This window comes from Elaeis guineensis, chromosome 12 (genome assembly GCF_000442705.2).
Source record: "Elaeis guineensis isolate ETL-2024a chromosome 12, EG11, whole genome shotgun sequence".
Lineage (NCBI taxonomy): Eukaryota > Viridiplantae > Streptophyta > Magnoliopsida > Arecales > Arecaceae > Elaeis > Elaeis guineensis.
In genome coordinates this window covers 25,996,307-26,009,926 of record NC_026004.2, presented here as the reverse complement: position 1 = coordinate 26,009,926, position 13,620 = coordinate 25,996,307, and the positions used below count along the sequence as shown (strand labels likewise).

General features: G+C 34.7%; 1 protein-coding gene across 2 annotated transcripts; it reads right to left on the bottom strand.

The window, feature by feature from the left end:
* Positions 1–6,716: 6,716 nt before the first annotated feature.
* LOC105054616 (uncharacterized) lies at positions 6,717–12,754 on the bottom strand. Of its 2 annotated transcripts, none has more exons than XM_019854048.3 (3): positions 12,586–12,754; positions 9,911–10,170; positions 6,717–7,600 (listed from the first exon to the last, which is right to left on the bottom strand). In XM_019854048.3, the coding sequence occupies exons 2-3, from the start codon at positions 10,168–10,170 to the stop codon at positions 6,955–6,957; spliced, it is 906 nt and encodes a 301-aa protein (XP_019709607.1). In that variant the 5' UTR covers positions 12,586–12,754; the 3' UTR covers positions 6,717–6,954. The 2 variants fall into 2 exon arrangements, with proteins under 2 accessions (XP_019709607.1, XP_073103146.1); XM_073247045.1 differs by lacking the exon at positions 12,586–12,754 and having other exon boundaries at positions 9,911–10,053; positions 10,146–10,161.
* Between the last annotated feature and the right edge of the window lie 866 nt (positions 12,755–13,620).

Genomic DNA, 13,620 nt, shown 5'->3' with positions numbered 1-13,620 from the left:
CCTCCTTGTCGCCTTCTCCCATCATCCCGTCCTCCCTACCATCTCCTCATGTTGTCCAGGCCTCCCCATGTCCTCGCATCATCCCAGCCTCCTTGCATGTCTCAACCTCCTTGCCTCCTCCTCAATTCTCAAGTCGTCCCACCCTCCATACGTCTTCTTTGCAAGTCATATCATCCTCACTTCCCGAGCTCCGACCACCTCCCTGCCTCCCCACCTTCTCCTCATCCAGAAAAGCTCGAGGCCCGGTCGGAAAGCCCAAAGCTTGAGCTCGATATGGTGTGGGCTAGGGTCTGGGAAGGAGGCCTGAAGGCTGGGCTCGGGCCTGAAAAATGGCTCCTATCCCTTGGGCTGAGTACGGCCTCACCCGACTGATAAGGGAGTGTGGTGTAAAGGTATCCCTTTAGGTCAGTTGTACAGCAAAAATAAAGAGCTTCCGTTGTACCTGGACAACGTTGATGGTGCCTCAGATTCGTGCTTCAAATATCAGTCTCTGAAAGCTGTGCATGAATCCCAAAAGTATATTGTGAGTGATATTGAATACTGGGGATCCAGATCACACGTATCAAATGAACTTCCAAGGGAAGGCAGCAAATTGATGATCCATATATACGTTTTAATTAAGGATATTTTAACAAGTGGTCCCTCCATGGACTCAGGCACAAGGATGAGGACTTTTCACTGGTCCTTTCAAGAGAGACTTCCCAAGTGAAGGAAGGAGTTTCTATCACACCTTGATGCCATTCATGGTGCCTTAGAACTCGTGCTCCATGCATTTTAGGTGTGCATACTGTGCACAAATCTCAAAGCATACTGTGAGTGATACTGGGATTCTTTGTGCCTTAGCCATGTATCCTAAATGAAGTTTCAAGGAAGGCAATATTGTTGGCGACTCATATTTTTTGAATGAATGTGTGTCATGGACTTTAAAGGAGTGTGCCAATGGAGATTTTGTTGTGTCGTCTAAATATCAGAAAATTGAAGTAATTATTTGGTCTTCCGTGAAGAGGAGAGTAAAAGTTTCTATCACACCTCGGTGTCGCTTATAGTGTCTTAAGAATTCGTGCTTCATAAGATCGTAGACTTTACACCCTCCACACGAATCTGAAAATATACCGAGGGATATTAGACCACGCATATAAAATGAATTTTTATGAGAAGGAAGGTAATATATATAGTTGGCGATTTATATGCTCTAATAAATGGGTTTATAATATGTTTTAAGTTGGCGATTTATTTGTATGAAGGATGGCTTTAGTGCCATGCCCTGCCAAAATGCACACTATAACATCGCTTCAATCCCACAATGCCGCTCCATAACACAATCAAAACAGACTAAATAACATGCATCATAAATTCTTTTATTTTCTGAAATTCTTTATAAATTTTTTAGAGCTTTTGGTGAAAATAATTATTGGTTTCAGGAAAGAAGGGATGAAAATATGGCAAGGAATGACAGAAATTTTGTGCAAATGCATACATTAATATGATATTTCACTACATGGAGAAACAAAAACACACTACAATGTCAAAAAAATTCTAAGATAATCTCATCTTAAAATCTTGTATTATAGCAATTTCTGCTAAAAACACTAATTAAAGAATGTAATGGTGAGGGTGAAGAAGCCAACATCCATCAGCAAAATAAAAACTCATCACCCCTTGTCCACCAGCCTAACTCCTTCTTTAATTCCTAACCATAACCTAGAATAATACATGGAGTTCTAGTTTCGGTCTTGTAACCATTGAAGTAACTAGGTGTGGATCGTTGGGTATTCAACTTTTGAAATCAAATTGATAATGTTTCAAGTTACCTTTAAGAATCCTAGGAGTGAAAATGAATCAGATAATATCTTTCTGAATTCATTTTCGTGTCCAAAACTATCTAGATATGGATAGAAATTTAAGTATTCGACCAAGTATCTACATCTGTTAAACAAAAATAGATATGAATATAAATATGAATAAATAACTATCCGATTCGTATCCGAATATTTGATTTCCTTTGTAATCTTATTTAATTTTATATTGTATTCATAAATTTTTAAGAAGAATAAATACCATATTAACAAGCTATTAATTATATTTATCATCTACTTAGTAACCTTTTTGACTCTGTGTGATTGTAAAGTTTAATCATCTGATTTATATCCGTAATTATATACATACTTCTGATATCTAATTTATATCCATATCCATTTAAGATCAATATAGATATAAATTTTGATATTTGACTAATATCTGTATTTATATCTATATTTGTTAAATAAAATAAATATAGATATGAACATATTAGTATGCATTCAATTTTCAACCCTATTTAAGATCCATATTCCATAGGTCATATAACAGGGTGTACTTTATCAAGAGAATAAAAAGATTATAAAAGTTGACCATATGGTGATATGTTAAAGGTCAAAGAGGAAAGCAAATAAGAAAGAAAACAGCATTACACTAAGACAATTTTTGGGTGGGGAGCCAGGAATTAATTTTCTCGAAGCAAACCTTAGACCATAGGTTTTGCTCAGATAATATTATCCCTTTACCGCTCATAAGTACCACCCCTAATTTTTAAGGTTCATGTCATTTTGTAATAACTCCAAGCACTCAAAAAATTATTATCTTTATTAAGAAAACATAACAAGATTGCCAGACCAGCATGCCCAATTCTCCTCAAAAAAGGACCTGTATGATTCTTTATTATAATATATAAAATTTCTATATGTGCCATGATATGAAATACTATTTCAAGTGGCATGACATATTAAATCTTCAAAGTTGAAAAGACTAAATCATTTGTGTGCAGGTATTAAAATCATCATCTAGTTCAAACATGGCAAAATTACTTTGCTTACAGGGAGCCAAAATCATCCATGATACAGCATATATTGGACTGCTACAATTTCATATACATTATAGAATTTTTCTCCGAGCATAACCAGAGAGGTCTCCTACACTTAATAATATTAGTGTTGAACCTGGATTACCACAAGCAGATCACGCTTCTACCTCACATCATTAAATTTTGATTTCTCCTTCTCATTTTCTTGTACCTCTTTGTCTTGACCCAAAAATAAACCTCTTCAGAGATAATTCCACTGATTCTATAGCCCTCTTTACGTGAAATTAATCCTTTCCACAGTTAGAGCAACATATGAAGCAAAAAATAATCAATGCGCAGGACTGACCAAATAGCAATGTTTACTTGAAGAAAATGGAATGTTAGGTGCTTCACTGAAGACAGAATATTAAAACATCAAGCGAATATAAGATGGCAAAAAAAGAAAAAAAGGAGGAAAAAGAAATATTTGATAAGATACCTATCCAATTTGGAAATGTTGAAAGAAATATGATCATCTAGAGATAGGGTTAGATGCCACTACATGGGTAAGTCCTATAATTCATGAGATACTGTAGCATGAAAAAAGATCTCGGCATCCACAAGTGAGAAAACAAGTCATACGAAGACAACAGTGTGAAATGAACGATATAGAGGAGTATGAATGGAAAAATTGAATAAGGGTTTCGACTTCAGTCAAGTGGAGAAAACTCTGCACAGAGAAAAGGTAGCATGTCATATTACAAGAAGAAAATTCTCCGGCGTGCATGTTTGGTTCATGGCAATATCCTATCTCAAGACTCGGGTGGCTCCTGAATTGATAACATCATAGTGTAATTAAGGGGAAAAGCAAGGGGAACCTGCTACTAGAACTAGGAAAGCCTACCAAGGCAGCAGAATCTGAATTTATTGATCCATTGAAGAGTAACGTTCAAAAGAAATACCATGGGAATGATATGTCAATGAACTTTTAACAGATTCCTTAATGAAAATTTCGGGTCGTCTCACAACAGTAAAAATAACAAAGAGAAAGAGCTTTTCTCAACAATTAATGAAACTCTCATGCAGCTATTGACAACCACATAAACCGGTAAAATAGAGAGTCAAGAGATTGTCTTTGTCATCTCATCTTTAAATTCTCCTTTAGCAAGGAGTTCTGATGAGAGGGTTGGCCAAAATTAGAGGCATTCAGAGCATTCAGGGCTTGTTTGATTGATGGGATTTAGACTGTGGAATGGAAATGGGAATGACTCTCATTCCAAATGTTTGGTTGGGAAAAATTTTATTTTTATTCTTATTCTAGGGGAAAATAGAGATGGCCCATCCCTTAAGATCCAATCTCTACTCTTCCCTAATATTCAAATACCATTTTGATTCTGATTTCAATTTTAATCATGAATCTAACGCATTGGAGAATACGATCATTTCGATTTCTATTCCAATCTATTTCGATTCTGATTGTGTATCAAACGTGTGCTTAAAATAGTATATTTAGGCCCTATTTGGCAAAGTTTTTGGAGGATAGAAAGCATCTTTTAATCCTCCAAAAACACTTTTAGATGGTATAGTGGTGTATGGTAAAAAATTGGAAGATATTTTGACTTTATGAGAAAGCTAAAAAGATTTACTTAAAAAAAAAAATTATTTTGGAGCTTTTCTCTAAAAATATTTGTTAACCAAAAGCTGTTTTGATTTTAATAATTCTTTTTTTGATTATTAAATGCATATAAGTCTCATAATTACATCTTATAGTATATCATATCATATTATTATATTAAAAATATAATACAATATAGTATAATATAAAAATAATAAATTAATGATATAGTATTGTTATATTATATTATGTTATTAAATTATAATAGTATAATATATTATGTTATTTTAATAATACATAATTATAACATAATATATTCTTATATTATACTATAAGCATAAAATAGCATATTGTTACAATCATAATATAACATTATCGTATTATAATACTATAACATAATTTATTATTACAGTAGACTATAATCTATTATATTATATTATTACAATATTATTATATTGCATTATATTATATAGTACATTATTGCATTATATTGTAATGTTATGTTACATTATATTTCATTGTAATAATATTATTCTATTAATAATACATTACTATATATATCATATCATATTATGTTATATTATTTATGCTATGGTATTTAATATTATATGATACTATATTATAATAATATTATATAATATAATAATATTTTAATATGTAATAATATGAGATAATATGTAATATTATATTGTATTTTACTCCACTATACAATACTATACAATGTTTTTTATTGTCAATTTTATCATACTAAAAATATTTTCTCATTTTAGTTAATAAAAATCTATTAAATTTTTAAAATATTTTAAAAATATAATATCAAATAATAAATAATATTTTATAAAAATTCTACTGACAGCTATACTTTCAAAAGTTCTACTTACAGCAATCCCAAACTTAGGCTTAATATCCCATGTTGGTCTTAAAATAATGGACAGCTAATAGGAATTCCAACCAATGCATCTGCCAAACATTTCATAAAACTGACACAATAAAGAACCAAAAAAATACCTTTGAACATGTCATGCACATCATCTGTGATTGTGTGATGTTCTAAACCCAACAACCGGAAGTTACATATTACTCTTACAAGAGACTTCGATGGATATCAAAACACTGAAACACGACAACTTTTCTCTTGAGACCTGCATCAAACAATGCCAGATGTTCTCCATAACAACAATTTTTAGTCCAAGGTGATCAAAACTTTGATGTGGAAGCTACAGATTTTTGCGAAAATGAATCAATAATGTCTACAGAAAAGTTAGGGTTTTACTAATTTAGGGATTTTTAATCTTTTCCCCAATTACTGCTGATTCTGTCCAATTTTGATGGAGATCAAAGTGGCAATAGTAGGATTTAACTCAAGAATGAGGAGGGAAACGATTAAGAAGGGATTTTGCTAATCAAAACAAAATGAATTCCTGAAATAATCTGATATAAAAAAATCCTAAGATAAAACCTTCTAGTAAGAAGAAATCAATGAATTTTATTGCATAAACACAAGAAACGATCCTAGAATTAGAGAATAAGGAAAAATGAGCAAAAAAGGCTCACTGGATCGAGATGTGCATATAGTTTTTCTCCAGGACATCGCTAGATTCAAAACCCGTATATACTCTATATATCATATATGTGTGTGTGTGTGTGTGTATATATATATATATATATATATATATATATATATATAGTAGCAGATTTGAATAAAGTCGATTGGATTTAAACTCAGATCTAGTCAAATCAAAATTGAACAATAAAGATCCTATATTGATGATCTAAACCATTGGATGAAACCGCTTGCACATAAAAAATTATATAATTTAAAAATTCTAAATTTTTACATCAAACGATCAAAAAATACATTTAATTCAATTTTATTTAGGTTATCCAATTTTTGATTACTTGATCCATAAATTAAGAAACTTCAAATTATATGATTTTTTTTGTACAAACAGTTTTGAGATAATCAAACATATTGGATGATTTGAATTTTTGATGCATAACTTCTATTATAGAGTTTTGACTTGACTAAATCTAAATCTATATATATATATATATAGAGAGAGAGAGAGAGAGAGAGAGATTTTCACATTTATCTGGTTCATTTATGCCTAATTATCACCCTACTTGCTAGTAGACCCATGAGGATATATATATATATATATATATATATATATATAGAGAGAGAGAGAGAGAGAGAGAGAGAGAGAGATTTTCGCATTTATCTGGTTCATTTATGCCTAATTATCACCCTACTTGCTAGTAGACCCATAAGGAACATGAACATTGAAGACAAACCATAATGCATAACATTCTAGAAGCTAACGCAAGGTCAGTGGCAGAAAACCAAAACGCCATGCACTTTTCTGGAAGCTCTATGTTCCTACATTCTTCCATCTTAACATAAATTTTGTGAGAATAGCATTCTTGAACATATAATATCATAATTACATAGTTAATCAATGATAGATTTCCTCTCTGTTTTCTAGAATAACACTAACAAAATTGGGTCTCATCTTCTTTGTTAGGTGGCCACATATATATGACATGGGATTGCAAAATTGCTGAGGTTCCTAGCATCCTCAAGCTCGCTCTTTTCGGCAATCTCCTTCAAGCTACACCATGCTTTCCTTCGCCGCCTACTGGAACCCCCAGTCCCTTTTCCTGAATCAGTTATTGCTGAATTACTTCCACCAACAGGAAGCTTGTTAGGAATAGAGCCACTGACCTTCCTTTTCCTCTTAGATGCGTTCACCAGTTTTTCTAGTGGAGTTACTGGAATCTTAGCAAGAACCTCTCCAGTTACTGCTGCTCTTCCAGGAGTGACAGATTTCAACTCAGATACAGGTTCTAGTTTTAAAGGGATTTCCTCTCCAACATCCTGATGAATTGCATGTTTAGCAGCTAATACATTCTCAGAGATACCATCTGCTCTATCTGCGGAGCAATGTTGATTTGAGTCTGAATCTTGTCTAAGTCTTGAAGCAATTAGATTTTTCATATGGGCTTCAGCAGTCCCCCACTTCAGGTTCCGATGAGAGCAGAAGCGACATGTGTAGAACACACTGTTCTTACAGGGAATAGTAGCCTTCTTGCACCATCTTCCCTTGTTCACATGCTTTTCTATTCGAACGGTGCAGTTAAAGCCAGGCTGTAAGACAGTTTCACATCTGCAAGACACTCTAAACTCTGTTAAAACTTACAGTGGGGCTCCATGAGTGAAGGTGGAAATCAAAATACAAGAAATTAAATGGTCATAAGCAGCTAAATAATTATTTAAGTATGAAAACTTGTAAGATGGACAACTGAATTGAATAAAATAACTGCCACCAAACAGCACTGAAAAATAATAGAAATGATGATTCTAGTCACAAAAGAAATAACTTCTTAATCTCTGAACAATCAGCATCAAATTAACTGAAAGATGATGAGTACACGGAAAGAGACTCGGGTCAAAATGCCATAATCATACTAGATTCCGTTGCATTTGGGTATTTATAGTGGTCAGGAGCAGTCTTACGGCCTGGTCTGCAAAAGTCATATTTCCCAGAGTATAGAATATTAAGGAATGAATGGGAGGCATAAAGGGCTACATATAAACATGCATGCAAGTGATCATGCACATGCATACAGACACAAATGCACATGCAGAAGCACGCACACGCATGCACACGTACGTGCGCGCACGTGCGCGCACAGAGAGGGTGTCTTGTTTCAAGAGTTTGAATTTGTTGTCAGGCAATAATTTTGCTTTCGGACTTGGATATCAAACTTTGGCATGTAATAATTTGTTATGCCACTTTCTTAGCTCCTCAACGACCTCAAAACAATGAGATCAAGAACCCAAAGCAGGACACTTTACAACCTCCAAAATTGTGCATCTTAGCTTTAAGATGTCACATGCAACATAAGGTGTTCTTTCTATGTCCTTGTATTAACTTTATTAGATTAGTCTGCACAAATATAATTTCAAATTAGAGATGTTTAAACCCATCCCTTTTTCCAAAATGCTGTTAGACTGCAACAGGAGGCTCAATCAATCTTGTTTGGCACTCAAACTACTTTTCACTTATTTCAGTATTAACAGATCTAGCCAGTCCATTGCTTCCCAGATCTGAGAGAACACAGGTTCCATTATTTTAATAGTTGGGAAATATTCCCTACATAAAATTACACAAGAATGTGAAACAAATGTGCACAACCTTGACATGCAGAAAGTATACCAGCTATATCCAGTTGGTTCTACAAATAAGTATGACAGGAAAAGTTTGCTCGCTTTTGTGTTGGTGTTAAGTTTCTGGCCAAGCAACTTCGAGGAAGAGATAGGCCTATGACAAAGCCTAAAGTAATGGGGTGAAGGAAGAACCACATTATTTGGTGGACAGTTTGGGGGTCTGCTTGGTTGTTCATAAATCTTTGGAAAACGAAAACATACAGATGAACAATGCATAGTCCAAGATTCTTTCAAAATGGAAAAACCCATTACTGAATATGTTTTTTGAAGTTTCCCACCATCCAAACAGCTGAAATGGTCAATTTTCATAAAAATTATTTTCCAAGTTTTTCCAAGCAACCATAAAACCATCAAGGTCACGAAACCAGGGAGCAACCTTCTGAAATTCTCCCCAACTTCAGAGTGAAGATTAAATGGGAAGACATTGAATAGAAAAACAAATATATAGACAATGTTTACAAACAAAATTTAAATAAAACCTAGTAGTTATTCAGTTCTGTTAACTAATAGCAGCAACTCGAACAGGCTTCTCAACAAACAATTACTGTGTAACAATGGCATCAAGGATAACAATTGTAACAATGCCCCATTAGGAGAAAGTTATTATTGCAAGAGAGAGAGAGAGAGAGAGAGAGAGAGAGAGAGAGAGAGCAAAAGAATGATATCACTTCATTTGTTTGCTTCTAGGGATTGGATCCCAACTGAGACTTTTACTTAAGTATATCAATGCAACAAGAAAGGAATCCAAATTTTGTTGATCTTCTCTTGCCATTGAAGGTTTTAAAAGTACAGATAGGTCACTCATAGAAAGATAAGCTGATCTTGTTTTCCAAAATACAAAATAATTATATAGATGATCCGGCCTCCACAAGAAGATAAGTTCATGCCTGTTTATAATGGTTTTCAATAAATAACTGAAGTTTCCCCTTACTCATAGCATAAACAAAATACAAAACATGCACCTAGATTTAGCAGGAAAAGTTTAACATCCACCATACATTTTTATAGCAATTACACTAACATCTGAATATTGAAAGCAAATCACAGACAGCAAACCATATCAAAATCTTTGCTTGTACTTGCTTGCCTCTCACAACAGATAACTAAGCACTGTCAGCATGATAGTGTGCTAATTTTGCTGTTAAATTAGCCATGCACTTGATCAGGTTACCTAAAGTCATTGACTAAGCTAGGTCTGGTATGCAAAAGAGATGTGGGAAAAAAGGAAAAAGGAAAAAACACTTGCCTCTGGCAAAGAAAAGTTGAATGATTTAGAGGAATCCCTGAAGCCTCTGCTTGAGCAGCCAAACATGCTCCCAAAAAAGCACCCAGAGGAGGTATTCTAGCTTCCCCACCAGCCCATGTTGCCAGTCGTTGCAGATGCTGAATCTTCAAGATAGAATTATTGTCAACATTCTTTTTACCAGTGTTTTCCTCACAAAGTGTTGCATTTTCATATATTATTGGGTTTAATGAGGCACCTTTCTTCTCCTGTTTCCTTCCCATCTATATATGACCAAAACAAATGGGAAGCTAGTTAAGAACATACATAATTATGTATGGCCAAACTTTATGAATAAGAAAATAGTTGAGAACATACATAATAATGTGAAATTGCTTACTAAGTTTTTGAAGAAAGTCTATTGTTTGGGCATAGCAACACTACTAAAAGAAAAAAAAATAAATAAAATAATAAAATAGTCTCATAGGCAACAAGAAGATTTAGGCTTATAGCATCTAAGTAGTTGCATTTGGGACCAAGGGACCATGTGCTTAAGTCACAGACCCCTCTTTAAACAATGATTTAGCCTGCCTACCATACCATTTTGTTAGGGCCCTTGTGATTTTTCATTTCCCCCATTAGTTTGGTATTACTCTGTCAACTTTTGAGCTTATGTAATAGTTGTTAGTATATTGTTCCAACCTTGAGAAAAAATATGGGTTTACTCTTTTCTTTTATTGCAATTATTAGGGCCAGAAATGGGGTTGGGCCGCCCTAACTTCGGATCGGGCTATGGGCTGGCCCGAACAAAATCAGGCCAGATTTGAGCTTGGATATAGACCTCATTATCTCTTCGGGCCAGGCTTGGATGTACCATTGGCCCAACCCAGGGCCGCCCAAGCCCGAGCCTAAATTCAAGCCTGATCCCCAAACCGAATTTCAAGCCTGAGCCTAAGCACTTAGGCTCAGTCTGTTAGGCACTTAGGCTCAGTTGATTTCATTCAATTGAGCCGGCTCGATCAAAATTGGTCGAAATCTCTTCCCCTTGAACTCAAAGAGTTCAATACAATCACAAATAAAAACATGTTTTCCTCAATTTGGGTCCTAGGGTTCTAAAGTTCTCCTCTCCGCCTTCACCATCATTCACCAGTTAGCCACTTCAAAGTCCAATCCGATAAGCCTTCATCACCATTCGCTGGTTGCTAGTTGTCAGTGTTCCTTGAAGGTTGTCCTCATCCATCATTGCCATTCGCTAGTCGCTAGTCGCTGGTTGTCAGTCCTAGACCATCATTCCCTGTGGCTGAGGTACCATGATCTCTCTCCAGTCTCCCCACTCTCTTTCATCTTCATTTTCACCATGATTGGCTACCCTCCAGAGGTACCACTTGCTGATGGGGCTGAAGCCCACCTCCACCACTCCCATGGCCTCCTTGAGCGGCACTTGTGGCCTGTTGTTGCTTTGCCTTCATCCTAGTGCTGCTCGGGTACTTGAGCCATAGCTAGGCCAGGAGGTTCTTGAAGGTGGGGACTGGCATCCTAACACTTCAAAATGTTTGAGCACAGCATGATGCCCCTCGCACCCCAAAATTTTAGCATTCTGTCTGCATTTGCTCAAAATACTAGCACTTGATATAGTATGTTGATATATTTTATCAAGGATATTTTTCTGCAAGTGATTTCTCTATAATCTCAACTATTCAATTGCTAATAATATTTGTTAAAAGCTCCCAGATATTAAGTGTTCAACCTTTTTCATCATGCTCTTCAAATAATATGGTTGGAAATATGATTTCATAGATGGTGTTTTTGGAGACAATTGTTGGTTGCTTTAGTTCCGAGTGAATGCATAAACCTCTGCTGATCCTGACCAAATGCAAAGATTTCATTCTGCAAATATTTATAGCTTAATTCGCTCATTTATGTAGGTAGTTCTTTCAGTTTAAGTGTGCCAGCGAAGTGCAGTCAGTCACCTACTCTTTATAATTACTAATTGAATTTGTCTCTTTATAATGGAAACAGATGTTTCAAGATGAACTTTACCTCATTCCCCTGCGTTTTTGTGCATTTATGTGGTGATGCTTGATGAATACTACAACAAAAGATCACTCCTTTTATCCAGAATCCCAGTGACATACTTTCGTTATTGTCTGTTGATCTCATAAATAATCTGGAAATTTTAGTTCATCTTATTTGGACAGAGCTAATTTTAGATATTTCTGACATTGTTCAGAAAGTAAGGAAAAGGCAATGTTAAACCATGAGCCTTGAGTCTTTGTCTCTCTCATTCTCTGGAAAGGCCTTGTTCATGCATCTACATGACAAGTTCAGAAAGGTGGAACTTAGCCTAGTGCAAGCCTCACACCATGGATTTGGTGTCATATTCATATTATCATGAGGACAGAACTCCACAAAAAATTGAAAATTTTGTGGCCAAAAAAGAATCCTTTCGATCAAAAATCCCCAAACCCTACCAAGATTAAGCTCTCAAAACCTCAAGGGACCCACTCACACCGCCACAACTCGCACAAAATCCCATATACTTGAGAAAAAACCTCAACCGGAACCTAAGAAACCCCTCCGATCTCTCTCAGGTGCTCTCCTTCCCCACAGCGCTCCGAAAAAGAGAATGAAATGAAATGAAAAAGAAGCGAAAAGACAAAAAAAAAAAAATGATCAATCTATGTGGGAAAAGGTCTTACCTTCTAATTCTTTTCCGTCTTTGTCGTTGATTTTTCCAATGTTTCACTTGGTGTTTCCTCTGTTTTTTCCGTCCTCAGAGCCTCGATCGGGTGGGAGGCTTTAGAGCGGCCGAACAGGGAAGCTAGGACGATGGCCAGGGTTGTGTTGGGTATTTAAAAATAGATCTTAACTGCGGCTTTTTGGTTAAGGTGGTGGTTAGGCCATCCAAATATTTGGCGTTCAAAATAGTGAGCTTCGTGCTGCACTATTGGAGTATGATTTCTCTTCAAATTCGGATGGAATTATTTTCTTTTAAAATATAGATTCTTTCATTAATATTATTTTTAAGAGATATTTGATAGTATATAGTTTTATCAAAATTATATATAATTTTATAATAAATAATTAAATTATATTATTTATTTTGTCACTTTCATATATAATGCAGCATTATCTCAAAAAGAGATAATCTGATTGTCTAAAGAGAGGTGGCTATATGATTATATGTAATTTTACAATCTCGCAATCTTACAGCAAGATAACTTCAAAACTAAAATACCCCATCAAAACAAAGTAAAATCTATATTAAATAAATTATGGGTAGTCCTAGTTGGTGAAAAAAAATATATATAATGGCTGGTTCCGATTAGTGATGTCACCGAAAATGGTTGGATCTTGAAATTAAATTGTCCCGATAGAAAATAAATAATAATCAATAAGCAAAGATGGAAAATTAACTTATATTTCATGTAATCTAAATTGTATATCAAACATATCAATATAAGATTTTCTGTTATTTTACAATAACATTACTGCACATATCAAACACTGTAATAAAGAATTTCTTATTATGTCACACCCCCGATCCGAGATTGAGAATCGAGGGTCACGACAACCGCCACATACTTATGAAGAACTCTCTCCATAAGCATGCAAGACATCTCATCACGATATCAATGCATTGCAGCGGAATAAATTCAAATAATTATTATTCAACTGTAATTCAAGTAATTAAATCAAATGTCTTACATCCAATAAAATTTTACTAAAACAAT